The 27,198-nt window shown below is 59.9% G+C and overlaps 1 protein-coding gene across 1 annotated transcript; it reads left to right on the top strand.

Moving 5' to 3' along the window:
* Window positions 1–7,408: 7,408 nt before the first annotated feature.
* On the top strand, window positions 7,409–26,544 carry ADGRA1 (adhesion G protein-coupled receptor A1). Its single transcript, XM_061191663.1, has 3 exons — window positions 7,409–7,533; window positions 24,224–24,322; window positions 25,323–26,544. Exons 1-3 carry the CDS (start codon window positions 7,424–7,426, stop codon window positions 26,542–26,544), a joined length of 1,431 nt encoding a protein of 476 aa, XP_061047646.1. The 5' UTR covers window positions 7,409–7,423.
* The last annotated feature ends 654 nt before the right edge of the window (window positions 26,545–27,198 follow it).

Raw genomic sequence — 27,198 nt, 5'->3', positions numbered from 1 at the left:
TCCCACAGGGGATGCCAGGCAGCCCTCCACAGGCCCAGCTCAGCCTGTGGGCACTGGCCCCCAGCCTACTCCCCAGAGCCCAGCGTGTCCCCCAGGGCCGTGGGAGCAGAGCAGGGCATTCAGGCTGGGGCATCGAGCAAGGGCTCCACCCTCTGACCTGGGCAGTGGGAACCAGAGCACCGCTCAGCTTGTCCCCTGGGGCGGCCGTGACAAAGTCCCACAGAGCAGGCGGCTTAAACCAGAGTCCAGGAGGCTGGACGTCCAAGGTCCAGGTGCCTGCAGGTTGGCTTCTCCTGAGGCCTCTCCTTGCAGTGTAGACGGCCCCTCCCGCCGTGTGCTGGTGCTGTCCTCTCCTCTGCCGGCCCCTTCTTACAGGGACTCTGGTCCCTTTGGTCAGGGCCACCCGAGGACCCTACCCAGCCTGAGCCGCGTCCCTAAAAGCCATCCCCTCCGGATGGTGGGGCCAACTCCGTCCACAGCAGGCTTCTCGTGTGACTCGACGACTTGTACCACACGAAGCGTCCAGAGCAGGGCTCGGTGCGGGCAGAGGGTCAGGGGTCAGAGGTGGGTGCCGCAGGCTCTCGCCCCTACCTCCCAGCCTGGTGTGCCCCGAGCCCCTCCGGGTCCTCACCGGCCCTGGGGGTGCCCCTGGCGGGTGTGCCCGGGCTCGCCCTGGGAATGCAGCTCCGACGCAGGGCACTTCCGGGGCTGCGTCGGGGGTTGGCCTCTGAACCCCAGCGCCTGACGCAGGGGGCCTCGCTTACCTGACGAATAAAAAGACAGAACCTCCCTCAGCTCTGAATGTCCAGCCCGGGGCATTCTGCCCTCAGTCTTACATCCTCCAGGGAAAATGGATGTCCTTTGAACCCTGACCTTCAGCCCTTTACCTGGGCTGTGACAAACAGTGAAGGTGGTACACCCGGGGTTCTCAAGCCTGCTCACACCTGCTGCTCTTTCCCCACTGACCTGAGTCACCTCTGGGCAGACTTACTGAAATGATACAAATTCTCCTGGGAGACCACTAAAAGCAGCATTGCAGTGGGTGTGAGGCCCGGAGTGGACTCGGGGGTAATCTGACACGAGCCTCATGGGGGCAAGTTGTGCCATCATACAAGGGCATTTGACAGAAGCAGGAGCCGGGTGTTCCACCAGCACCCCTGGAGGGCGAGGAGGCTGGAGGCCAACAGCCAGCACAGCAGGAGGTTGCCCTTGGGGAGCTGGCCGTCAGAGCCCCCAGAGGCGCCCGCAGCTGAGCAGACTGGCGGGGGGCCCACGAGGCCACACGCCACCAGCCCTGAGTGCTTCCCTGGTTGGGGGCCCTCCCCTGCCCCGGGCCAACCATTTCTGCTGAGACCTGCGAACCTCCACCAGATCCAGGAAATGCTTCCAGCCCCTTGCCGGGCGGAGGCTGGACCTGGGGACAGCCCGGCCACCTTGGTCACATGGGTGTGCTCCATGTCCTTTCCAGGATTTGAGGACTGTCCTGTCCCTGCCCCAGTCCCCAGGGGAGTTCCTGCACCCCGTGGTGTATGCCTGCACGGCCGTCATGCTGCTATGTCTGCTGGCCTCCGCCATCACCTACGTCGTCCACCAGAGGTAAGGCCCGCTCTGCCCCTCACCTTCAAGGGCAAGCCCTCTCCTGCCCTCACGTAGCAAGGAGTCCCTGGAAGGTACTTCACAGGCAGCCGGCCAGCTTGAGCCTGCCCAGCGCCCAGATGGCTCTGGCGGCCGAGGGTGGCCAAGTGCTGGGGGACAGCCTCGCCTTCCATCCCAGGCCTTCCCGTGCTCATCTAATCAGGTGGCACGCTTTCTTTCTCCAGTGGCACCGTGTCAGTTCAGGGGCCCCGACAGCCCATGGCCTGAGGAAGTTAGAGTAGCTGCAGAAACTTCGAGCAGCCTTGCCCTCTGCTTTTCATCTACAGGGGAGTCCAGCTGGTTTTCTACAGAGCTGGTTTCCTGGCCACGTCTGCCTGGAGGGGGTGGGGCATCACTTGAAGATGCGCTGGGTAATGTGAGGAGGGGTCCCGGCCGCCATCACGGTCAAGTCCACAATCAAAGTCATGGGCAAAGCCTAGGCCACAGTCATAACCATGGTCATGGGAAGAAGCTTGGTTATGCCATGGCCATGGTCATAGGTAGAGTCTTGGGCATGTCCAAGGCCATGGTCACAGGTAGAGGCTTGGGCATGTCCAAGGCCATGGTCATAGGTAGAGGCCTGGGTGTGTTCAAGGCCACAGAGAAGCTGTGGTCATAATCACAGCTGCAGGCATAGGCTAAGAAATTTCATTTTGTCCATCGCCAGGGCTGGGGCCTGGTCATGGGTATGTTCACAGCCTCAGGCAGCGTCCTATCCAGGTACAGGCCCGGCTACAGGGGATCATGTCAGAGACAGTCAATCATGGCCTCCTCCTAAGGTACAGCCTCTGCTCAGAGAGGGAAGAGCTCTGTCTGGGGAACCAGGAGGTGGGACTGGGTTTCCTCCCCATCCTCCCTCTGTGACATTGGACAAATCATAGAGTCCCAGGGCCTCAAGGTCCTCATCTGTCCAATGACCAGAGACCTTCCAGTCACAGCATTCCAGGGCGATTTTCCGACAAACCACCCAAGGCCACATGCTAAGGTGGATTCAGCGTGTCCATCCATCTTTCCCCGACCTGGTCTCTCTGCTATGCTTTTCCCTGCCCGTCTCCGTCCCACTCCGAGGTCTTCAGCCCATTCCCCGCGTGGACGGGACGTGGCATTTGGAGAAAAGGGTTCACTTCTACGCTCTGCCCTGAGAGGCTGGCTCCTGACCTGAGATCTCCGTTCCTGCAGCGCCATCCGGATCAGCCGGAAAGGCCGGCACACGCTCCTGAACTTCTGCTTCCACGCGGCCCTGACCTTCTCCGTGTTTGCCGGTGGCATCAACCGCACCAAGTACCCGAGCCTGTGCCAGGCGGTGAGTGCTGTTGGGTCTTCATTTTGCTACAAACTCTGAAGTGTTTGTCGACTCTCCTACCAAAGGGGAAGTTCGTGATAACCGTCTTGTGTATGAAACCACATTCAAGTGCTCGTTCAGGCTTCTCGTGAAGGGGACAGTTAAGCATCCAGTGCGTCTACACCTCTCCCGTGTGAGTCTGACCGATTTGCTCAGCATTTGATCATGTCATTTAGTTTATTTTCCAATCGGACCCGTTTTCTCCAAGGCCTATGGTGACATGTTAATGAGACATTCATATTCCGGGGCTCATCGCAGAAACAGGGACGCGACCTGCCTCTCCTGCAGAGACAGGTGGGGTAGGAGCACAGGGGCGGGACCCCCTGCTCCCTCGGCCCAGGTAAGGGTCCATGGATGTAGGTGCCGCAGCTCCTCATCAGGGAGAGAGTGCCATCACTGGCGGGTCGCCAGGGGTTCGGGGCCATGGAAGAGACGTGCGGCCCCACCTTCCAAGTGGGACTCGGCGGTCTTGTGCTGGGGGGTCTGGCCCTCTCAGGTGAAAGGCGAGCATCGAGAAGAAGGCACAGAGGGGTCTTCTTCCCACCCCACAGCCCCGCCTGACCTTCCTTAAAAGGGGGGAAAGGGACTTCCCTGGCGGTCCAGTGGTTAAGGCTCCACGCTTCCACTGCAGGGGGCACAGGTTTGATCCCTGGTCGGGGAACTAAGATCCCACGTGCCGTGCAGCGCGGCCAAAAGAAGGTGAGGGCGGGTAGTACGACCTACCCTCCGGTCCTGACAGAGCCCAGAAGAGGCCCTTCTGTCAACTATGAGTCAAGGACAGAAGGCCCAGGTGCCTTTGCAACTGGACATCGAGGCCCCTCGTGCTCTCCCCCTCCAGCCTCTCACCAGCCCGCCTACTCCTGGCCTCAGCTCAGCCCAGTGGACAGTCCCCTCCAGGGGGACAGTCCCCTCCAGGCGGGCAGACCCCTCCAGCACCCAGGCAGGGGCCAGGTGGGGCTTCCCCATGGACCACAGGGCATCTCACCAAGGACTCATTTGGTGTGTGTCCATCTGCTTGGACCATGTGGAGGGAGCGTCTCTGCCAGCACCCACCGGGACGTCACATGCACCCCTCGCAGCCTTGGTTGTGTGAATTCAACAACAGTTTATTGACAGCCGTGAGGGCTGCTGCAGCCCAATTACCTGACCTCCACGCCCCCTGTCCACACGAAAAATGACTTGTCCTCCTGCACAGACGGCAGCAGCTGGGCGACTCCTGGGTATCAGGGGCAAGAGGCTGCTCCCACAGGGGTACCTTGGGGAGGAATCAGGCTGTGAGCTCCTCCCCCGATGCCTCCCCCCTGCAAACAAGGTGCCAGACCCATGAGACAGAACCCGGGGGCCCTGTGGCCCAGTCTCCCCAGGCTCCTCTACACAGAAGAGAGGTCACTTTTCTGCAAATCCATGTTAGGGCCAACCATCCCATTGGGAAGCCGATTCTGCCACCTGTTCCTGGACCCCAGCAGAAAAGTCACCAGCACATCCCTGAAAACCACGCAGAGGGGCAGACACGCTTCCGGAAGCCTCTCGATAGCGTGGAAGCACCCCCTGGGAGAGCCCCGGGAAATCCAATTTACCGTCCGCCTGTGAACACCTGCTGAGACGTGGAGCCGTCTGGAAGCAGTGAAATGGATTGTTATCTTTAATCCACACTTTGCCACCAGCGCTCCACATGCCGGGACCCTGCAGTGGGAGCCCTGGGACCTGGCGGTGCAGCCAGCTCCAGGCACCCCCAGCCCCTCAGGTCATCACGGCCCTTACAGGCCTGGGAGCCCCACCTCCCCCAACCGGGAACTGACCCCAAGACTGCCAGCCCAGACAGAGGCTCCGGGGGCCAGGCGTCCTTGTGGCAGCCGAGGCCTGGCCGGTGCAGCCGGTTGGACCCCGAAGTGTGTGGTGGATGGGGGCGGACAGGCCTGGAGGGTCTGGAGAGGCAGGATCTGCAGAGGTCCTGTTGGTGTGAGACACGCTCGGTCCCCTTGTAGTGACAACCTCATGGCCCTGTCGGGGAGCAGCCTCGGCTCTGGAGTCGGTGCTGGCCTGACTTCCCGACCATGTTTCCAGAAGGAATCAGGGCCTCGCTCTCTCTCGCAAACCAGCAGTGGGCCAGGTCTGGGGCAGTGAGAACAGGATTCCAGCAGGATGGCCGGCCGCACACGGGCTGAACGGCGCCCACCGAGTGCCCAGAGGAGAGATGGGGAGAGAGAGCAGGTGAGGGGCTGGATGGCCACAGCTGTGGGGCCGCCACTCGCTGGAGGAGAGAGCGAGCCCAGGGGACACAGCCCAGGACCAGGACGGCTGGAAGGTGTGAAGGTTGACGTCCTGTGTCGAGCCGACCGGTCATGGTGCAAACGTCTTTCTGCACGTGTCTGTGAGGGTGTTTCAGCGTGAGGTGAACATTCGAGCCATGGCCCGAGGAAAGCAGACTGTCCTCCCCAACGCCGGCCTCATCCAGTCCCCGCGGGCCTGGACAGAACAGAAGTCTGAGTAAGAGAGACCCCTGTGTGTCCTGGGGCCGGGACCTCAGTCTCCCTCCTTTGGATTTGGGCTCAGACCGAAACCGCACCGTCGGCTGTCCCGCCAGCTGCAAACGCTGGGTGTCTCAGCCTCCGTGACCACACAAGCCAGTTCATCAGCGTAAGTGTGGATTTGCTCCGGCCAGTGGCCAGCCTGCCCGCACGGGGACAGTGACGGTTCACCGCCACCCCAGGCCTGGTGCAGACCCCGCAGCCAACCCTCCTCGTCCAAGCGTCACAGCGAAACGTGTTACAGAAACATGAGGAATGGGAGCGGTCCAGAGCTCAGGATGGCTGGAGAGAACGGACGGTTGTTATGGCGACGAAACCACGGCTGTGCGCCTCACCGAAGGGCTCCTTGACGTTATGGGCACGGGCGGCCGCCGCAGGCCCCGCTAACCCCGGTGCATCAGAGCCAGCCCTGGGTCCGGGAGCACGGGCGGCAGCCGGGATGGTGGAGGGGCTGTCTGGACGCCAGGGTGACGACCCGGCGACCGCTCCACGTGTCCAGCCTGAAGCTGGCGTCTGGCAGACAACGTCCTGCTCTGTATACCTTCTGAAGCTGGCGTCTGGCAGACAGCGTCCTGCTCCGTACACCTTCTCATCAGCCACAAACGTGCACAGTCCGGGCGACGCTCGGAGCAGACGCTGAAGGGCCCGGCCGGCTCCGCCACCTCCCTGCCCCTGCTCTGGCTCCGGGTCCTCTTCCCGGCCTGGGACCAGCTCCAGAGGCCGAGGGTGGCATTCCTTCCAAGGACGCGTCTCTGTTTCTACTTACACATGATGAGAGCCACTCTGCTGTCCTTCGGTCGAGGGCCAGGCCCACACGGTCCCCTTTCCTCCTGTTTCTGGTGCAGGGAGTTCTGGCCCCTCAGTGCCTCATGCCTCCTCCTCTCGGCCAGGCTGGGGTGAGGCCGTGAGCTCAAGGCCCCAGGCACACACAGCCCCATCACGAGGCCCAGGCCGGGCCGAGGGGAAGGCTGGGCTCTCCCACCTGCAGGGAGCCACCTGAAACCGTAAACACAGCCCGGGGAGTTTCCCACCACCCCACAGCGTTCTCACCGATTATTACGGAGCTTTCTCATAAGTAAAGACTGAACCCTGGATTTGATAAATCATTATAACGGTGCGATGTTTTACCCTTATTCACAGAATATCTGTATTCCTTAAACATTGACATCCTTACAATTACAGCCATATTTTACTTGTCATTGCGAAATGTCAGGTTATTACTTCAAAGGTAACCTCATTTTACAGAATCGGGTGGAGATGACGGGGTGTGGAATACGTAATCAGCTAAGGCAGAGCCGCCGCCATGGGCGACTGGGGCTGTTGCCATAGTAATGAGCGACTCCGACTGGCAGGCTGTGAACTTCAGCCTCTGACCCCAAAGCGCTTTATCTCACCCGCAAGCCGCAAACACCGGAATCCTGGGAGACCCCACTGCGCCATCGCCCCTCCCTTCCTTTGGTGGGCGCCGGTGGGGCTGAGCCATGCCAACCACACGGACGTGTGCACCCGGCCCACACGCGGGAGGATGTGCTCACCACCAGGACCATGCCCAGGGTGTCGTTCACACACCTCTCTGCAGGATGGCCGTGCTGACCCGTTCAAGGGTCCTGGCAGCCCACGCGACTCCCTTGGGCTCCAGCCCCTGTGAAGTGTGGCATCTGACCTCGTTCAAGGGTCCTGGCAGCCCGCGCGACTCCCTTGGGCTCCAGCCCCTGTGAAGTGTGGCATCTGCCCTGAGGACCCCAGTGCCCCCGCCAGGCCCACTTCCTGTCACTGTTGAGCTGCCTCCTGCGGATGCAAGGGGGAGGGGCTCGGACTTGGGGGAACGTGCGCTGGCGGGGGCAGGGCTGGGGCGGTTGGCTCACTGGCTCTCTCCCCCCAGGTGGGCATCGTGCTGCACTACTCCACGCTCTCCACCATGCTGTGGATCGGAGTGACCGCCAGGAACATCTACAAGCAGGTGACCAAGAAGGCCCCGCTGTGCCCGGGGGCAGACCAGCCACCGTACCCCAAGCAGCCCTTACTCAGGTACTGAGTGCGCCTGGCCGCCCCACCACCCGGCTCCAAGAGACCCCGGCCCTGGACCTCCTTCTGGGGGTCTTGGCCACAAGGGAACTTGGGGCCTGAGGATGATCCGATGGCACAGGTGGCCAGGGGCAGGGTGGGGCCCTGGTGCTGGGATGACTGCCCTCTGGTGCTGCTGAGTTACCGCTGGGAGAACCCCAGCACCCACGTTAGGTGGGCGTGCGGAGAGATGGCTCCGTGGTGGGTCAGTGCCCTGGTCTTGGCTTTGGCTTATTCACGGGCCTCAGTGAGCTAAGAGGGGAACCTGATCTCAAGGTGACCGCGTGGCTTGGGCACGGATTTGGAGGCCCCTGCTCCAGCCAGCTGTCCCTGTTTCTTCCTCGGGCCGGGAGGGTTCGAGGTGGACGTGGTAGGAACAGGCCTGGGGCCGATGGGAGCCCCAGACCCCCTTCCAGCATCGGAGCCAGGGAAACGCTGGGGCACCAGCCTGCCAGGGCCACGGCAGGAGTGCATCTCACTTCACGCCAAGGAGCGATCTCGGTTCCTTTAGACAAGGACATACCTGCCCCCGTCACTGGGCAGCCATCCATGGCAATCAGTGTTTTGCTGGGCTCTGCCCTTCAATTTTCTGAGCCAAGACTGAACCCAAATCGGCCGTTGGCAAGAGCCAGGCTCAGATCGGCCTACGTGGCCCTGAGCCTGGGCACCAGCTGTCCAAAGCCATCCGGCTGCCACCATCTCCAGGACGTCACCTGAGCTCAGAGAGCATAAGCCTTGGCTGCCCACTGAGCTTCCCCAGGGTGACCACTGGTGGTGATGTGCAGCTCGGCCAGAGGCTGCCCTGGACACTGGGGCTGGGGGTGGGGGGGACCCTTGGCATTTGGGAGCCTTTTGCCTGGGATTCCTGAGACGATCCCAACCAGGTGGTCTCTGGGAAAGGCAGCTGCTGCCGCTGTGAGGTTGTGGCCCATGCGGGGGGCACCAGGGACACCCGGCCCCTCGGACCGAGCTCTGTCTGGCTTTGCATTTGGAGGGCCGTGGACCAGCGCTCAGTAAGCCCACAGCCCGGCAGAGCGCCCATTCTGAGGCAGATTAAAAAGCGCCCTGTGTTATTTAAGTGGATAGTGACCACCCCCCACCACCAGCCCATCCCCGCCCCCAGGCTTCCGACACTATTTGATTTTCAGGTGGAGCAGACACGTTGCCACGTGGCAACCGGGGCAGTGGCGCCTTCGCAGTGACTTGGGCCAGGGAGGCGGGGTTTCATCATCTCGTCTCCTGCCCGGGAGGCCCCAGGTCCCCTGGGTTTAAAAATCACTCTCAAAATGCGTTTGCGGGTCTGAAATTGATTGAAGCGCTGCCTGGTTGTTTGAAGGCTGGGGTGGAGCTGCGGAGCACGCTCTGTTTCTCTCTGACAGCGTCAAAGTGCACGTGACCCGGCGGGCGCCCAGCGCCGCGGGGCTCCGCGACCTGGGGCTTGGGGTGGGGACCGCCCCAGCCGCGCTGTCACAGCTGCAGGTCACTCTGGGAAGCTGGCTCCTCCTCCTGCTGCTGCCCGGAGGCCACTGCCACCCCCCGCCCTGGCATCCACTTCCTTTAGTACAAAGGGCCTTGACGCTGGGGCGTCCACGTAGCGCTGTGACCCCAGTAGCTCCCTCGGTTACCGGCCTGCCTGTCGCCACCCCATCCCGGCACGCACACCCCCCACGGGTGCAGACGTCGGGGGGGGGGCGTCTGCTTCCGGCTCCACCAAGGGCCCGCTCCCCCCATCACCACCACAGTCTTCTCTCTCGGGCCCAGCCTGGCCGGGGGCTGGCGGCGAATGTGATGGGCCTGGGCCTTCTCCAGAGAGACCAGAGGCTGGTCGTGGGGACCCCAAAGGCTGAGGGGAACCGTCAGGGACCAGAGACTTTCGTCCCAGGCCCCCGGGGCTCACATCGTGCCCTCCGCACTCCAGGCCCTGCAGCCTCTGTCCTCAGCCTCCTCAACCCGGAAGCATCCTCATCAGTGAGGATCTTCCCACCGGCCCCGCAACAGGCGTCCTTTTACTGCATCCTTGACCCCACTCCCAAGACTGGAAAGTCGCCTGGGCTTTACCAACAGCAACAGGAAGTTAGCTCCTGGGACTTCCTGGGAGGGAAGCGCCCCAAAAGGCCACGTGCTGCCAGGGCGTCGTGCGTAAGCTGTCAGAACAGAGCGCGCCATGTCTTGCTGGACCCTCGGGGAGGGCTGGGCGGCACGGGCAGTGGCCAGAGCCCCTGTGTCCTACCCAGCCCGGCTCTGCAGTTTTCCATTGAGCAATAAAAAGAAAACAGTTGTGAAATCCCACACAAATATTAAAATAGTTTTCTCCATTTCTGCAAAAACGGCCATTGGACTTTGGATAGAGATTGCATTGAATCTGGAGAGCATGTTAAGATGTGTTACCATTTTAACATTATTAGCAGTATCCAATCTGTAAACGCAGGATGTCTTTCCATTCATGTTGGTCTTCTTTAATTCCTCCTGGGAATGTTTTACAGTTTTCAGTGCACATATCTTGTGCTCCGTGGTTAAATTTTTTCCTAAGTATTTTTTATGCTATTGTAAATGGGATTGTTTCCTTAGCTTTATATTCAGGTTGTTCATTGCGTATATATAGAAATACGACTGATTCCTTGTGTTGATCTTGTGTCCTACAACTTGGCTGAAATTGCTTACTAGCTCCAGCAACTTTCCGTGGATCCTTTGGGATCTTATATACATCATGTCATCTGCATGTAGGGAGTATTACTTCTTTGTTTCCAATTTGAATGCTCTTCTTTCTTTTCTTGCCTAATCGCTCTGGCTAGGACTTCCAGGACTGTGTTAGTCCTCTCTCTTTTTCTCTTAGTCTAGCTAATAGTTAGCCAAGTTTGTCAATCTTTTTGAAGAACCAACTTTGATTTCATCAATTTTCTCTATTTTTAAATTTTTCTTTTTTGAAATAGGCAACGTTTATTGAGCACATACTCTGTCACGCTCTACGCTAAAGGGCAGGCGTGTGTTTTATGATTATTCACAGTTTGTTTAGAACAGAAAATGTGTCTGACGTAAAGTAAGTTTACTAATACCTCATAGTTTACAAAGTACTTTCACACACATTAGAGGGAACATGACTATTTCTATTTTACAAAATAAGGAAACTGAGGCATAAAGAGATTCAAGGGTTGTCCCAGTTCACACATCAGCAGCTAATTAGTGATCACCTCTATTGTATTTATCTCTGCTCTAGTGTCTATTACTCCCTTCCTTCTGCTGATTTGAATTCAGTTTGCTCTTCTTTGTTCCAGTTCCTTACAGTATAAAGTCAGATTCCCCATTTGAGATCTTTCTGTTTTGACTCTAGAACTTATGGCTATGAATTTCCTTCTGGGCAATGCTTTCGCTGATCCCAGAGGTTGTGGTGTGTTGTGGGGTTTATTCATTCATCTCAAGGTCTTTTCTGATTGTCCTTGTGATTTTCTCTTCTACCCACTGGCTATTTATGAATGTGTTGTTTATTTTCCTTTTGGAAAATAGATCATTCAGTTTTCAGGGGGTGGGGTGAATCTCTCTAGAATTGTGCTTAAAGTCTTAGAGACAGCTGACTGAGGGAATTCCAGATTGACTGAAGGGCCACGTGGCTGAGGGGAGAGATCTTGACTCCAATGATGGGAAACATACTATTTCATTCCTTCCGGTGTTTGGAAAGCTCTGAGGTCAGGGTCAGGAGCTGGGGAGGGCCTGAGGTGGAGGCGGGTTACTTTGCAGGTTCTGCTGTGGGGCTGCACGGCCAGGCTAGCTGTCTGCTTTCTCTATGTGAGGAATGGAATGGGCGTGGAGTGTGGGCTCTAGGGGAGCACCTCGATTCAGGCCCTGGGCCAGGCCCAAGGGTCACGGAGCAGAGTCAAGGCCTTTACGGGTCTCTCATGGCTGTGAGCTGAGTGTGAATTAGGTCCCTGGCCTGTCAGTCCTGCCTCAGGGCTTCCTGCTGGGGTATCACCACCTGGAACAAAAGGGTGAACATTTAGACAAGGAGGTGCTACCCCTCAGCTTTGGGGGTGGGTGTCTGGGGATGGGACAGACACAGGGCCTCAGCTGGGCCCAGGGTGTCAGCACCAGGACCTTCTGGTTTTCTTGGTGGTGGTGCGGGGTAGGCCTTGGGGAACCAGCACATGGGCAGCGCAGGAAGCTTTGTGAAGGGCTAGGGGGAGAGCGGAGGTGGGAAAGAACAGCAGGAGGCGAGGGAGGACCATGCCCCACAGGGGAGCTGCCCAGTGAGGGGGCAGGACTGGACCATGGACCCGGCCAGGAGCCCGGTCCAGCTCCCAAGGGCCCACCCAGCCCAGCCTCCACTACCAGGCCCCCCGATCCAGGACACAGCGCCGCCCACCCATGACAGGGTCCCCTCACACCAAGATGCCTGGAGGGACTCAAGGCAGAGCTCCCCACTCCAGCCACCACCTCCCAGTGTCCATGCAGCTCTGGTCCAGCCTTCGGGCCCCAAGGTGCCAATGCTGTCTCTCAGAGGCCCCAACACAACTAATAGTGTGTCCACGAGGGCCACAAAACCACACCCACACTCCTGTGTGTCCACATGGACCCGAGCGCACGCCCAGCACCCTGGTGTGTCCACGTGGACCCGCACCCACGCCCAGCACCCTGGTGTGTCCACGTGGACCCGCACCCACGCCCAGCACCCTGGTGTGTCCACGCGGACCCGCGCCCACGCCCAGCACCCTGGTGTGTCCACATGGACCCGAGCGCACGCCCAGCACCCTGGTGTGTCCACGCGGACCCGCGCCCAAGCCCAGCACCCTGGTGTGTCCACGTGGACCCACACCCACGCCCAGCACCCTGGTGTGTCCACGCGGACCCGCGCCCACGCCCAGCACCCTGGTGTGTCCACGTGGACCCACACCCACGCCCAGCACCCTGGTGTGTCCACGCGGACCCGCGCCCACGCCCAGCACCCTGGTGTGTCCACGTGGACCCGCGCCCACGCCCAGCACCACCACACACACAGCAGGCGGCTCAGTCGGGCACTAGCACCGCCACCCCCACGCCAGGGCCAGGAAGCTGGGCGTTGCTCCACGTTGGTCTCGTCCCCTCCCCACGTCAGGAGGAGCCCCCGTCTTCCCAGCCTCCCCTCCTCCGTCACCCCGCCCCCCTCAGCCACTGTACTCCCTTCAGATCGCTCTCCGTCCCCCAGGCCTCCCGCCCTCAGTGCCCTTGCGTCCAACCCCCATCCCTCCAGAGTCCCCTCCTGACGTGGAAGCACGCAGGCCCCCGACGCCGCTGACGCCGGTCCCCAGCCTGAGCCCCCGCCGTCCCCCGGCAGCCCCTGCTAGGACGCCTGCTTCCACCACGTGGTGACGGCCCCTCCCCACACCTGCCACTCCCTTTGCTCCTGCAGGACCGTATCCCTGGATCCCACAGAATGCTGTCGGCACCCACCCCAGTACATCTAACAGGGGCTTTGCTGCGTCCTCCCCCTGGACCGAGGGAAAGGACTGCCTCTGCCCCTTTGTCTCCTCAGAACCAGGCTCACAGCTCCTCCTCATTAAATGTCGAAACCACATGCAGACACATGATAGTGATTCAGTAAATATTTTTTAGTTTGGCCTGGAATGCATAACCTCAGTGCTCATCTGAGCTGCGCGCTGGAGGAAAGCAGGCTGAGCAAAACTGTTCTGACGTGAGGACCAGAGGCTCGGCTACCATCACGGGGCTCCCGGGAGGACCAGAGGCTCGGCTGTCATCACGGGGCTCCCGGGAGGACCAGAGGCTCGGCTACCATCACGGGGCTCCCGGGGCGCCCCCTCCACTGCTCAGCTCGGAGGTGGTGGCTGCTTAGCTGTGGTTCCACAGAGGGACCCACACGGGGCCGCAGTGGGAGGAGACCCCTCGGGCTGAGTCTGGGAGAATCTGCACAGGCTCGCACGCTGGGGAGGGGTTTCTAGGAATGCAGACACTGGGTGAGGGGTGATAAAGCTCAGCTCCGGGAAGAAACGCAGACGAGGCCTTGAAGGGGGCTCGTTGTACTCACAGAGGGGGCCACGGAGCCATGCCAGGCACACAAGGCACAGCCAAGGCGCTCGACCCAGAGGTGCGGACCTTGCTGGGGCCCGGGGTGCAGTTGAGGGGCACTGGCACCAGGGAATTTCACTGGGTGGTCTGAAAGCAAACCAAGCAGCAGGAACAAGCAGAAGACCAAGTCCAGGGCTGGGTCTGCCACGCGGGTCCGGCCGCTCGGGGTGTGATCTGCAGTGTGGGGCTGAGAAGGCGCTGCAGCTCCGAGCAAGAACCCAAGTGGAGGGTTCTTCACACGGGAGCATATCCTCCAGGAGCAGGGTGCACACGGGGTTTCTGCCCAGGGAAGCCGGCTGCGGGCACGTGCGGATCTGCCCTGGGGACTGGCTACACAGGCGCCCCTGCAGCCCGACCGCCACAGCTGGTGACCTCCAGACCCTGGAGGAAGCAGGCGCCCCAGACCTGCCATTGGCACAAGTGTCCGGGCCGACCCGGCACACGAACACCCTTATCAGTCAGTGATATGGGGAACCACCGAGACCCAGGTCCCCAGCCGCCAGCCTCGGGGAGCAGAGCCGGCCTGCTGGTCAGCACTTCCGAGTGTCAGGGGGGAGGAGAGGGAGACAGCTGGGGAGGGAGAGCCTGGCTGAGAGGCACAAACAGAGAAAACGAGGCAGGTGTCCACGCTGAGGGACCAGGAGCCGTGGCTCGGCCACTGCTGAAAGGCCACCACCACGAGGAGGGCTCGGCACCCAAACTTCACGACTGTTTGTCTCTTTAGCCTCGTTCAGGCCCCTCTCTGTCCACGTCTCTACCTTCCCTGCCTGTGTCATCCCCACGGAAGGTGCCGCGTGTAACCTGGTGACCGTGAGTCTCCAAGCCCAGCCGCTTGCGGGCCGTTCAGCTGGCGCCGGGGGAGCCACTAGAACAGCTGTGCCGGGCACCGTCCGCAGCCTCTGTGGATGGGCTGGGCCAGCCAAGGCCCCTCAGCCAGGGTCTCTGGGTGGACAGACCTCTCCACCTCTCCCGCTCCCTTAGCCTTAGTCCATTCGGGTGACGAAAACAAAACTCCACAGGCCAGCGGCTTAAACAACAGACACTTGTTTCCCACGCTCTGGAGGCCGACCATCCAGGACAAACGCACCAGCAGCTTCGGTGTCTGGTGAGGGCCAGCTTCCTGGTTCCTAGAGGTCCGTCTTCTCGCTGCGACCTGACACGGCAGAAGGGGCTGCAAGCTCTCTGGGGTCTCTTACAAGGCGCTAATCCCATTCGTGAGGGCTCCACTCGCATGACCAAGGCCCCTCCTAATACCACCACCTTGGGTTGAGGATTTCAACATGGGAACGGGGGACATTCAGTCCACAGCAGTCGGCCAAAGGGAGTCTACCTCAGAATCAAACAGAGCTTCTTGCTGTGATTTTACAGATGCTCAGGGGCTAATTCCCAATTTAGCTGCATGTAATTACATCCTAATTTTGCAATCTGTTCTGCCCTTTCTGATAAAGTGCACTTAGGTAGTTTCCTATTACTTAAGGTCAGCCGGTGGTTTTCTTATCTGGAAACTGCAGTTGGCGCTGGTGCCGAGGTGCCTACACCCTGGATGACAGGCGCCTGCAGAGCTGAGGCCCCTGGTTCGTCCATTAGCCCACGTGCAGTCGGCCCCGACTCTGGACGGCCCTGCCTGGTGGAGGGATAGTTCCCTGGGGCTCTCTCTGCCAGGAACCCCTTCTCGCAGCAGTGATTAAAGACGGCCAGGGGCTTGGGACGTGCTCGGCAAGCGCTGGTCCAGGCGGAACCACACAACCCCCCGGCACGGCCACAGGGGCAGAGGGCTCCGGGGCCGTCGGTGAACCGAGCAGGACCCTCCAAGCCTGACCCCCGGGGCCCCGTGAGGCCACACCTGGGATCACGTCCTGGCTCACAGACCTGGCCCAGGAACACAGGGCTCCTTCTAGGTGAAAGCAACCACACGGCCCCACGCGCTGGCACCTGTCACTGAGAGAATCACGGCAATTGGGGTGCGGCTTCCTGCTGGTCATCGTAAAGCGCCCTGGCTCCATGTTACACGCAGGGCCCACTCTGAACAGGAGACGGTCTTGGAGCATCCGCACGGCGTGGTCAGGGCTCGGGTAGGCGTCCCTCACTGTGTGGCCCTGAGGCCTTCATCCACCAGCTTTTCTCCAGGCCTCAAATCCTCAAGGGTTATCACCTTCCTCTGTCCATCCCAGTCAGTGCAAGCTGGACGTGAGGGTCTGCATCTCAGAGGCACGTCGGTGGCTCTAAAAGCCACATACCTGGGCGATGGATGTGGACGGCTCTCTCACCTGAGCTGAAATCATCAACCTGATCTCTCGCGTTTCAGAAGTCCTGAGCTACACAAGGAACACTAACTGCACCAGGAGATGGACACCTATCTGATGGACACCAGGTCTGAAGGGCGGTGCCTGGGCAGGTTCACAGGTCATCCTCCCTCCAGCCTCCACCGCCCCCACCCCCGCCTGCATCTCCCCGGCTCAAGGACACGGGGAGGCCTGGCAGCAGTGACCCCCGTGAGAATCGTTCACATCCGCTCTTCATGTCAGCGCGTCTCGTCCACAGAGACCCAGGCTCCACGAGGGCGCGGACCAGCCAGGGTCTGTCGGCGGACGGCGGTTCCTCGGGCTGTCCTGGGGGAGGGCGCTTTGAGCACGTCTGGCCCCGGACAGTGGACCGACTGTCCAGCGGGGCGAGGGGGACTCATGGCCCCCACCCCGCGGGCAGGACCCTCATCACAGCCTGACGCGGCTTCTCCTCCCAGGTCCTTTCTGGGGGCTCCTTCACCCACTGGTCCCTTCTGGTGGCCGAGCTGCAGAGGGAGAAACTGGCCTCTGCTGCCCTCCATCCTCTCTTGTGGCCCTTTGGACTCTCGGGGAAGCGTTGCTCCCCCTTGACCTGGAAAGAGGGTCCTCCGCTCAGCTCAGCTGACACAGGAAAGGCACTGGGGAGGCCGCTGGGATTTCAAAGTCAGGTTTCCCTGTGGCCCTGGAGGCTTGCGGATTACTAGCCTAAAAGCGGAAAGAGGGGACTCTTAAACAAAAGCCCGTTTAAAATACTGAAGCTCAAGTAGATGGGACCTGCACTGCTGGAGCCAGAAACCCCAGTGGCCTGAGCTCACTGTGTGCCCGTCACTGACACCGCACCCTCGAGGGCAGCTGGGCCTGCCTGGAGCTGGGGACAGACACACGCAGGGGCTCCTCACCCAGCCCCACAGCTGCCCGCCCAGGACCCAAGCGGCTTCGGCAGGGACAGCGCCCTCCATCTGGGCCCTGCGCCGCTGTCCAGCATTCTGTGTCCCGGGAGCTGGTTTATTCTGACTGCACGCGGGCTCCAGCCAGACGAGCGTGCAGGGCAGGGCCCAGGCCCAGCTCAGAGGACAGGACGGGGGACGGTCAGGTGCCCGGGCAGGCGGGTGGTGGGGTCAGAGCTGCCGGAGCCCACACTCTCCAGGCTCTGCGGCACCCCAGGCTCAGGGAGAGGGCTGGTCCTTTCTCTTTCTTTTCCTTTTTTTTTAACTTTTTTTTTTTTTTGAGAAATAGAACATTTACATCCCAAATAAGTCTAAAATATCAGCACAGGTTTATGAAATTTTCGTGTGCCCTTCAGGGGAAGAAAGAGGAGTCTCCCCTGCGGAAACCTCAGCCGTGCCCACACCCAGCCCCCTCCCTGTCCTGATTCATGACTTTTATTGCCTTTTTTAATAGTTTTACCACCCAAGTATGCACCCCTAAACACCAGTTTTGTCTGCACTGACTTTGAGCCGTATCCACATGGAATCGTTCATTTCATATTTTTATCTGGTTTCTTTCACTGCACAGAGTGTTTTTCAGACCCGTCTCTGTAACTGTGTCACCATCTGGCCGTGTGACGTGGACAAATGACCAGACCTCCTGTAGTTACGCTGCTCCTGGTGGCGCCGGAGGGGGGGTGTGACCCCACCAAACCCCTCAGCCCTTGCCCCTTTCCCTGGGGGGGACCTCTTGGGGGTCCCATCTGCCGTCCCCTGCTGAGCACCCAGCCTCCTCCCATCCTCCCTCTGGGCCGTGCGTCCGTCCATCCGTCTGTCCTTTGCCGTAGGACAGCACACACCCCCTGCATCACCTGGGGCTGCTGGTGTTACAAACGGCGTCCCGACTCCCACCGGCTGTAAGGCACCTTCTGAAGCAGGAGCCTGGGGCACGAACGCTGCGTCCGGTTAACAAACCCGTCCTCCTCTCCAGATGCCTCGTACACTCAGCTCTGTGATTCCACTGCCACTTACACTCCTGACTTCCGCCTGGGACGGGAATTTCTGGGTGGTGTAAGCTGGGGGACCGGGTTAGTTTCCTGTTCCTGTTGGAAAAAATCACCACAAATTCAGGGGCTTAAAAGTACACAGATTTATCATCACACAGTCCTGGGGTCAGACGTCTAAACCAGCCCCCCTGGGCTAAATGCACGTGTGGACAGGGCTGGCCCTTCTGGATGCTCCAGGTCAAATCCGTTTTCGTGCTTTTGCCCGCTTCTAGTGGCGGCTGCACCCTCGGCTCGCGGCCCCTCCAGCACTGGGGTCACGACCTCACGGAGAGGCTGCGGCTGGACTGGAGTTGGCCGCTTGGGGTGGGGAGTGGAGGCTGCTGCAGGAGGGTCCATGCGGGGGCGGGGGAGCCGGGGCAGGTGGGGGGCGGAGCATCCCCGCCGCGGAGCGCCCAGCGGCCGCAGCGAGAACAGCCGCCCTGGCCGAGGGGCCTGTGGCGGCCTCCAGCGCCCTCTGCTGACCGAGCCTGCACGGCGCCCCGCGACCTGTGCTCAGCATGGCCCCCGGCAGGTGTGGACTTGGAGCCGGAACAGCCCAGGCAAAGGCCGGGCGAAGCTCCCTGCTGAGGAAGAGGCGCCCGGGGGCTGGAGGGGGCCTGGCCGGAGGCGGCAGAGAGGCCGTGACCGCTCACCCTGCACGACTCCAGGGCCAGGGCACAGTCTGGCTCGGGCTGCAACCTCGCCGTGGGTGGGAGGGCGGTGTCAGCCACGTGGGCCCCGGACTGTCCACCGCGGACAGGGCAGAGCCAACCTACTGGCTCCGGGGCCCCGGCTGCCTCTTGGTCTCCAGGGAAGAGAGGCGGCGGCAGCACTGAATCGCCCCGGGCTGAGACCCACGGCGGGGTCTCTGAGCAAGCTGTCCCCCGGCTGGCTGTGGCTTAGCCATGTCGCCCGTTTCTCCATCCACCCAGACACCAGAGAAGAGACCACCCTGGGCCCCCCGCTGCAGGGCTTCTCGGGGGCTCTCTGAGCCATAGGGCCGCGGGGGGCAGTGCAGGCTTGAGCAGGGGGGTCCCTTCCATGCGTGTCACATCCCACGGGGCCGCCTGCCGATGCACCTCACCGTGTGCTAAAGTGTCTCCTGATCAAACCCCGGGTTTCTCTCCAAGCAGCCCCGTCAGCAGTGGGAGCAGAGCGGCTGCAACACGGGGGCCGTGGAGGCCCGCAGGCCAGACCCCTTTGCTGCGTGGCTGGAGCAGGACCCTCGGGCCGGGTCCCCAAGCACTCGCTCCCCTGGGAAGATTTCCCCAACTCACTGAGGCAGTCGGGCCATCGTCCCTGCAGTTTTATCTGGCCTGGCCGCTGCCCCGCCTCGCGCTGAGCTGGAATCCCGGAGGCTGGCTCGCTGCGCCTGCAGGGTCTGCGGACGCCGCTCATTTCCCCCGGCCCCCCCACGGAGGCGGAGCACCCCCAGCCTCTGGCCCTCAGGCGGCCCCTCACTCAGGCCTCGGGCCACACTGGCCTGGGACAGCGTCCTGCGAATCTGGCCAGTTTCTGGGCACGTCGCTTCCCTCTTCCTCCTGCTCTGGGCTGGCCGCATGGGCTGCGCGCTCACACCCGGAGCCCCAGGGAAGGCACTCAGAGCTCATGGCCCGAGGTGCTCGGACAAGTGCAGGGGCCTGCCCCACTGTGCCCGCTCTCACCTACAAATAGTGAACGTCCTACGAGCACAGAGACTCGGCACCACTCTTAGAGGAACGCGCTGTGCTGGCAGCAGCTTGAGGGGAACGGGGTGGGCGAGGCCCCCGCCTTCATGGAGAACATGCAGGTGACCCGGGCACGCAGGGAACAAAGCAGACGGTGCGGGAGGCACAGAGGAGGTGAGCCTGGAGCCGCAGGACGGACGGAGCAGCGGGAGGGCCCGGGGTCCCGGCAGAGAGACAGAAAGGGGAGGCCCACGCAGGAGTGAGCCTGGGGGGGCTGCAGGCAGGGATGGGGGTCTGGCCCACGGAGGTGCTTGGAGGGCCCCAGTCACCTGTCACTGGCTGTCATCAGGCTGAAAGTGCTGCCTACACAGGCCCCGCCTCCTAGAAAGAGCTCTGACAGTTTCTCTTCAAGTGAGGAGCCCCCAGCCTCACCCCAGGAAGGGAGGCCCCCGGTGGAGGGGCCGTGCTCAGCTGTTCTCTCCATGGGGAGACCCCTAGCCAGCCTGGATGGGACAGAGCCCAGTGTCCCGGTCCACTGTCAGACCTCTTCCCTCCAGGACCACACGGTCCTGATGCTGGGGCTCCGTAGTCTATCCTGCAGTCCGTCTTTTTTTCAGGATGGCCTTCGATTGTCTAGACCCTTTACATTTCCATATAAATTTTAGAATAAATTATCCACTGGAAAAAAAAAGAATCTGCTGGGATTCCAGTTTGATGTCATCGTAAACAGCATTTTTATTTTCCAATGCTTTCCTGCTCATGTACAAAGTATAACTGATTTTTGTGTGATAAGCTCGCAACCGTCTAAATTCTCTCGTTAGTCCCAGCAGTTGTCTTGGAGACGCCACAGTATTTTTCAGGTAACGAGTCAGGTCACCTGCAAACAGAAATGTACTTACTTCGTTCTCACTGGTGCCTTTACTTCTTTGCTGCCTCATCAGGGTGCCGGGGTGTCCAGGACAGGGTTCGGAGGGACTGGGGGGAGGGGCACCTTGTCCGTTCCTGATCTTGGGGAACCTCTACCATCTCACCGTCAAGGATGACACTGGCTACCAGTTTTCATAGACGCCTCCCAGCAGGTTGAGGAGATTCATCGACTCCTAGTTTGCTGAGATTTTTTTTACGATGAATGCGTCTTAAATTTTCTCAAATGTTTTTGCTACACCTATTAAACAAGCACATGGCTTCTCCTTACGTTTATATGATGAACTGCATTGATCGATGTTTATGAATAACGGGCTAATTTGCATTTCTGTGATCATTCTTACTTGGTCATGATGTTTTGTCCTTTTCATAAAGTCCTAGATTTCATTTGCTGACACACTGTTGGAGATGTTTGTGTCTGTGTTCGTGAGGGTTGCTGTGTGTAATCAACTCTTTTTAAAATGTCTCCATCTGGGCTGGGTATCAGTTCATGCTGGCCTCATAAATTGAGTCAGGAGGTGTTCCCTCCTCCTTTATTTTCCGGAAGAGCCCATATCAGATTGGTGTCCTCTCTTCCTCAGATGTGTGTTCTGATTCACTGGGGACACTCGCAGAGCCTGGAGTTTCTCTGTGAGATGTTTGTGGATATTGAAGTCAGTGTTTTTACTAGAAAGAGAGTATCCAGATTTTCTAATGCTTCTCGTTTCGGTTTTGGTAACTTGTATTTTTCTCAAGGAATTTATCCATTTCATCTAAGTTGCTAAATAGTTAGCGTACAGTTGTTTATAGTATACTCATTTTTCCAGTGTCTGTGGGTGGACAATGCTGGCCCCTCTTTCCTGATGCTGGCAATTTGTCCTCTCTCTCTTTACCCCTGATCAATCCAGCTATGAGTGTATCGTTTTGTTGACTTTTTCTTCTTTTCAGGAAATCAATTTTGGCATGATAATTTTCACTATTTTTTGTTTTCTTTTTTCATTTATTTCTGTCCCTGTTTTCATCATCTTCTTCCTCCTGGTTACTTTGAGTCTACTTTGCCCTTTTGTTTTTCTGCCCTGTTGAGGTGGAATCTTCAGTCACTGAACTTCAGACCTTTCTTTTTTTCCTCATAGAAATACTCATGGTTATGAGTGTCCCTCTAAGCCCTGCATCCCAGAAATATTATACTGTATTTTTTCTCATTCTGATTAAAATATTTTCTAAATTCCCTTATGATTTCTCCTTTGATCCATGAATTATTTAGAAGTATATCATTTCATTTTTCAGATACTTGTGGTTTTCCTAGTTAGTTTATTGCTATTAGTTTCTAATTTAATCTCACTTTGATCAGAGAATATACTCTGTATGATTTCGATACTTTTAAACTTATCAACACTTGTTTCATGGAGCATCACATCATCTGCGACGGTAAATAGTGTGCACTTGAAAAGAATGAGTGCTGTGCAATTATTGGGTGTGTTCTAAAAAGAGCAATTAGGGAAAAGATTAATGTTATTGTTCAGATCTTCTATTTCTTTACTAATTTTTTGCCTACTTGTTCTATCAATTGCTAAGAGAGGGGAATTCAAAACATCAACTATGATTTTGGAATTGTTTATTTCTCCCTTTAACTTTGCCCATTTTTGCTTCACATATTTTGAATCTTCCCTTTGGCTCCCACACATTTACAGTTTAATGTCTTCCTGTGAACTAACATTGATATCATTATGAAATGCCCCTCTTTCTCTCTTCTCTTAAAAGTTTATTTTGTCTGGTATTAATAAAGTCACTCTGGCCTTCTTGGACTCAGTTAGTGTGGATAGCTTTTTCCATCCATTAATTTTCAACTTCTCTGTGTCTTTTTATTTAAAATGTTTCCTTCTATTGTAGACAGTATATAACTGGGTCTTGCTTTTTTGCTGTTGTTAATCTATTCTGATTATCTCTGGCTTTGACTTAGAATGTTTATTCCATTAAAATTTAATGGGAGTTTTGATTTGGTCTCCATTTCATTATTTGTTTTCTGTTTTTGCTTCATTTTTCTCTTTTTTTTTTTTCTGTCCTCCCTTTCCTTTTTTATTTTCTTCTTTGGTTATTTTAATATTTTTTAACATTTCATTTTAATTTATCTATTAACTTTTTGCCTATCAGCTGTTCATGGTTGCTTTAGGGATTAAAATCCACAGCCTTTCCACGGTCTTTTTAGTTTGAAACTTACACTACTTCATGTAAAATACATTAGAAACTTTGCAACTGCATGGGACCATCTCTCCTCCCATCCTCTTTATGCTACAGACACTATAGATAGTGCCCCTACCTATATTGTAAACTCCTCAAGGCCGTGTTAAAATTCTTTCTTTAAACACCAATATATATTTTAAAGAAATTAAGAAGAAACAAAATCTTTTATATTTACCCAGATGTTCAGTATTTCTGATGATCTTCATTCTTGCAAGTTTCTGTCTGTTACAGCATCCTATCATCCTGAAGGATTCTATTTGGCATTTCTTAAGTGCAGGTCAGCTGACAACGAATGCTCCCAGTTTTATGTTTGTTAGAATGTGTCTTTCTCCTTCACTCTGGAGGACGTGCCCTCTGGATACAGAATTCCGGGAGGCACGGAGTCCCCAGCCGTCACCGCGTGTGACCATGTGCAGGGTCATCCACTCCCACCCGTGGACCTGGAATCCGTGTCATTCCCCTCGCTGGGGACCTGGTGCCCTCCCATCGATTTGGGCATTTGTGGCATCCTGTGAATGACACCCTCTTATGGGGGATCGTCCCCGAGCTGGCCCCTTGCTCTCCCCACCAGAGGCACCACCCATCACCGTGTGTGACAACCAGCGTGCTCCATGGCCAGGTGCCCGTGGCACGGGTGCCTGGCAGTCCCCGGCCCTCGTGCTCCCCAGGATCCCGCTCCAACACCCGTGGATGGAGCTGTTGGCTGCGGCCCCACAGATGGGACAGGCAGCTCACGGGGGGCAGGCAACTCCCTTCCAGGTGAATCCCTGTCCTCCCAGGGAGGGGTCAAACCCAGAACTTGCCCCCAAGCAGCTGAGACACTGGGCTGCCAGGCAGCACACAAAGGCACAAGGAACGGCCCCTGTGAGTTTCTCACCGTGAGGTTATCAGGCCAGTTTCAGGCCTGAGCACGCGTGGCTAGTCACTGACGCCAGCCACCTGCTGGCACAGGCGTTACCTGGGCTCGGGCTGAGAGGCCCCGGCGCCGGCGGCATGAGCAGCTCCGCCTGAAGGGGGCCAGGCGGCTGGCTACAGTGTCCGCCACAGCCCCGTACTGTCCCCCATGGAGCACGCAGCCCCCTCCACCTTATCCGCTGTGGTCCCCCCTCCACTCAGGAGCTTCACGTCGTCCCCGTTATTTCTGCCGCGTGAACCAGGGCACCACATGCCCCCAGACGCACGTGCTGGGCCCGGCCAGGGTCACCTCTGCACAGGCGTAACAGCGGGGGTGGGGGGGGGAACACCTGGAGGAGACGTGGGGCGACCCGGGGGTGGGGGGATGTGGGGGAACACGGGGGGCAATGCAGGGGTGGGGAATGTGGGGTGCAGGGCTCGTGGGGGAGGGGGCGCGGGGGAGGCCAGGTCCGGTGGGGCGCTGGCAGCGGCTCCGCCACCAGGGTGGGCCGGTGCCGCCCTGACAGCTGCTCGGCCGGAACGCCTGGGCCTCGCCTCCCCCGCTCTGCCCCGAGGAAGGCGAAGGGGGGCTGCGCTGGGGCTGCAGGGGGACTTGGAGCGCAGTGAGCGGCCCCTTCCCGCAGGTTCTACCTCATCAGCGGAGGAGCCCCTTTCATCATCTGCGGCATCACGGCCGCCACGAACATCGGGAACTACGGGATGGAGGACGAGGACTCCGCGTAGTGAGTACCCGGCGCCGCGCGGTGGGGGGCGGCGTGGCCCCGCCCAGGAGCGCCGTCCTCCCCGCACGCGCGCTTCCCCGCCTCCCATCCCCCACCCCCCGTCCCCCACTCCCGTCCCCCCCCACCTCCCCGGCACCGTGGGCTGGCAGGAAGGGTCGGGGGGTGGGGGGGTGCCCGTCGCAACAGGGCCGCCTCGCCCAGGACGGCCGAGCGTGGACATGACCTTGCGTAGGAGCCGAGACAGACCCCGCCCCGTCGGCGCCCCGCCCACCGGCCCCCCTCGCTCTCGGCGCCCCCGCCCCAGCTCTGCCGCCTCCAGCGCCCCCCGCGGCCGGCGGGTGGGCTGGGGCCCTCGGCCTCGCTGGCCCTGCCCAGGCCGTTCCCGCCGTGAGGCCACCGGTCGGCTGCACCTGGTAGTGACTTCTGTGGGCTTCTCAGGGTCCCCCCTGGGCTCTCCCCGAAGCCGCCCCCCCTGCCCTTCACCGTAGAGCCTCCTGGGGAGGCCGGTCTGGCCCCCGCGCTCACAGGAGCAGCGCCAGCCCCGGGTAGCAGCACGGCCCCCAGCAGACCCCCGGCGCTGGAGCCATGCCCGCACTCTCACACTCCTCCCACAGTTGCCCCCCCAGGGCAAAGCCCCGCAGGACACGCAGGCCCTGTTCCCCCGGGGCTCACCCCTTCCTGGGCCCGGCACTGCGGCCCCACCCGGTCCGGGTGAAGCTGGGAGGAAAGGCAGCCGCCCGAGAAAAGCAGCAGCGCCAGAGAGGCGGCCCGAGGCTCGGAACCGAGGCCTGGCTGCCGCCTGCAGGCCACCGCCACCGCCGGCGCCCCCAAACTCCCACCACGCTGGCTGGTGGCGGCAGGAGGGGCGGCCCCGTCCCGATTTCGTGTGTCTCCTTCTCTCACGATGACCCTCCCGCGAGCTCAGGGAAGCGGTGACCCCTAGTCCCAGCCGGTGCCCTGCCTGGTGCGACCCCCTCGCTGACTTGCTCTCCTCCCGCAGCTGCTGGATGGCCTGGGAGCCCAGCCTGGGCGCCTTCTACGGGCCGGCGACCTTCATCTCCCTGGTCACCTGCGTGTACTTCCTCGGCACCTACGTCCAGCTGCGGCGCCACCCAGAGCGCAGGTACGAGCTCAGGGAGCGGACGGAGGAACAGCAGCGGCTGGCGGGGCCCGAGGCGGGCGGGAGCCCCGGGGCCCCGGCGGCCACGCCGCCCGCCCGCGATGCGCCGGTCACCTCGCTGCTGCAGAACGAGCACTCGTTCAGGGCCCAGCTGCGCGCAGCCGCCTTCACGCTGTTCCTGTTCGTGGCCACGTGGACCTTCGGGGCGCTGGCCGTGTCCCAGGGCCACTTCCTGGACATGATCTTCAGTTGCCTGTACGGCGCCTTCTGCGTGACCCTGGGGCTGTTCGTGCTCATCCACCACTGCGCCAAGCGGGAAGACGTGTGGCACTGCTGGTGGTCCTGCTGCCCCTCCCGTGGGGACCCCCACGCCGCGAAGCTCGGCGCCCGCCCCACGCTCGACGCCAACGGGGATGTGCTGAGCCACGCAGCCTGCCTGCAGGACTCACCGTGTCCCGGCCAGACGCTGGGCTTCGGCCACCTGCCAGCCAGCCACTGCAAGATGACCAACCTGCAGGCCACCCAAAGCCACGTCAGCTGCCTGTCACCAGCCACACCCTGCTGTGCCAAGATGCCCTGCGAGCAGTTGATGGAGGACGCAGCCCACGTCCACGTGCACGAGGAGGACGCCTTCGGGCGTGACCCGCACCTGCACAGGTGCATCCAGGGCAGAACTGAGCCTCACTACTTCAGCCGGCACCAGGCAGCCACGGCCGAGCAGGAGTACGCCTACCACATCCCGTCCAGCCTGGACGGCAGCCCCCATAGCTCGCGCACGGACAGCCCCCCCAGCTCGCTCGAAGGCCCAATGGGGCCACACTCGCTGGCCTGCTGTGCCCAGGGTGACCCCTTCCCCTTGGTCAGCCAGCCCGAGGGCGGCGACGCCAGCCCTGTGCTCTATAGCTGTCCCCCACGGCCCGGCAGGGAGGCAGCCCACGGCCCGGCCCACTTGGAGATGCTCCGGAGGACACAGTCCCTGCCCTTTGGCGGCCCCGGCCAGAACGGGCTGGTCAAGGGTGATGCACGGGACGCTGCGCCCTTTGGCTCTGACAGCACGGGTAACATCCGCACGGGGCCCTGGAGGAACGAGACGACCGTGTAGCAGGCGGGGCTCTGTCACCTTCGCCCACACGGCCTGGACGTGCTTCAGAGCAGAGCCAGGCCCTCGGCCACGTGAGGTGGGCAGGGGGTCACCACGTGACCCAGCCTTGGCGGCACCGCCACTGACCCCTTCGTTGGACGACCTGAGCGGGAAGACGCTTTGGGCTACGTCGGCCTCCAAGAGCCCCGAGGGCAGCCGAGCGGTCCACGTCCACAGTCACCTGCTTTCGTCCCGTAGTGCCCAGTCCCCGGCAGCCCAGGGCAGAAACCCACCCTCAGCGCCCGGCGTGTATCCCGTCTGTCCCGCCACCTGCCTTGCTGGGCCTGGCCGCGGCAGGTGGCGCCCCCAATGTTTCCTAGTGTTTAATGTGTGTTTTCCGTTTAGGCTTGTTCCTCGGGGCAGGCAGGCAGCCTACCTTTCAGTCCAGAGCACTCTGGGCAGCTGCCCCAGGCCCCTCCACTCTCAGGGGGACTCGAGTCAGCACCTCTGCCCAGTGCCGGCTCCACCTTTACCCCTGTCCCACAGGCCTCAGAGCATCACAGACGCTGGGGCAGCAGCCGTACTCTGGGAGCACAAGGGCAGAGGGACTGTCGGTGACCCTAGGCCTTCCAGGGGCCGGTGGGGTCTCTGAGGGGCCTGGGCTTTTGGAAATGC

This window comes from Eubalaena glacialis, chromosome 1 (assembly GCF_028564815.1).
Source record: "Eubalaena glacialis isolate mEubGla1 chromosome 1, mEubGla1.1.hap2.+ XY, whole genome shotgun sequence".
Classification (NCBI taxonomy): domain Eukaryota; kingdom Metazoa; phylum Chordata; class Mammalia; order Artiodactyla; family Balaenidae; genus Eubalaena; species Eubalaena glacialis.
This window is presented reverse-complemented; position numbering and strand designations above follow the sequence as displayed.

Bases quoted from the DNA above. Each gene is read 5' to 3' on its own strand.
- ADGRA1 (XM_061191663.1), top strand. From the start codon at position 7,424: ATGCTGTGGATCGGAGTGACCGCCAGGAACATCTACAAGCAGGTGACC. The intron at 7,534-24,223 runs GTACTGAGTGCG...CCCTTCCCGCAG, and splicing joins CCCAAGCAGCCCTTACTCAG to GTTCTACCTCATCAGCGGAG. The intron at 24,323-25,322 runs GTGAGTACCCGG...CTCCTCCCGCAG, and splicing joins GAGGACGAGGACTCCGCGTA to CTGCTGGATGGCCTGGGAGC.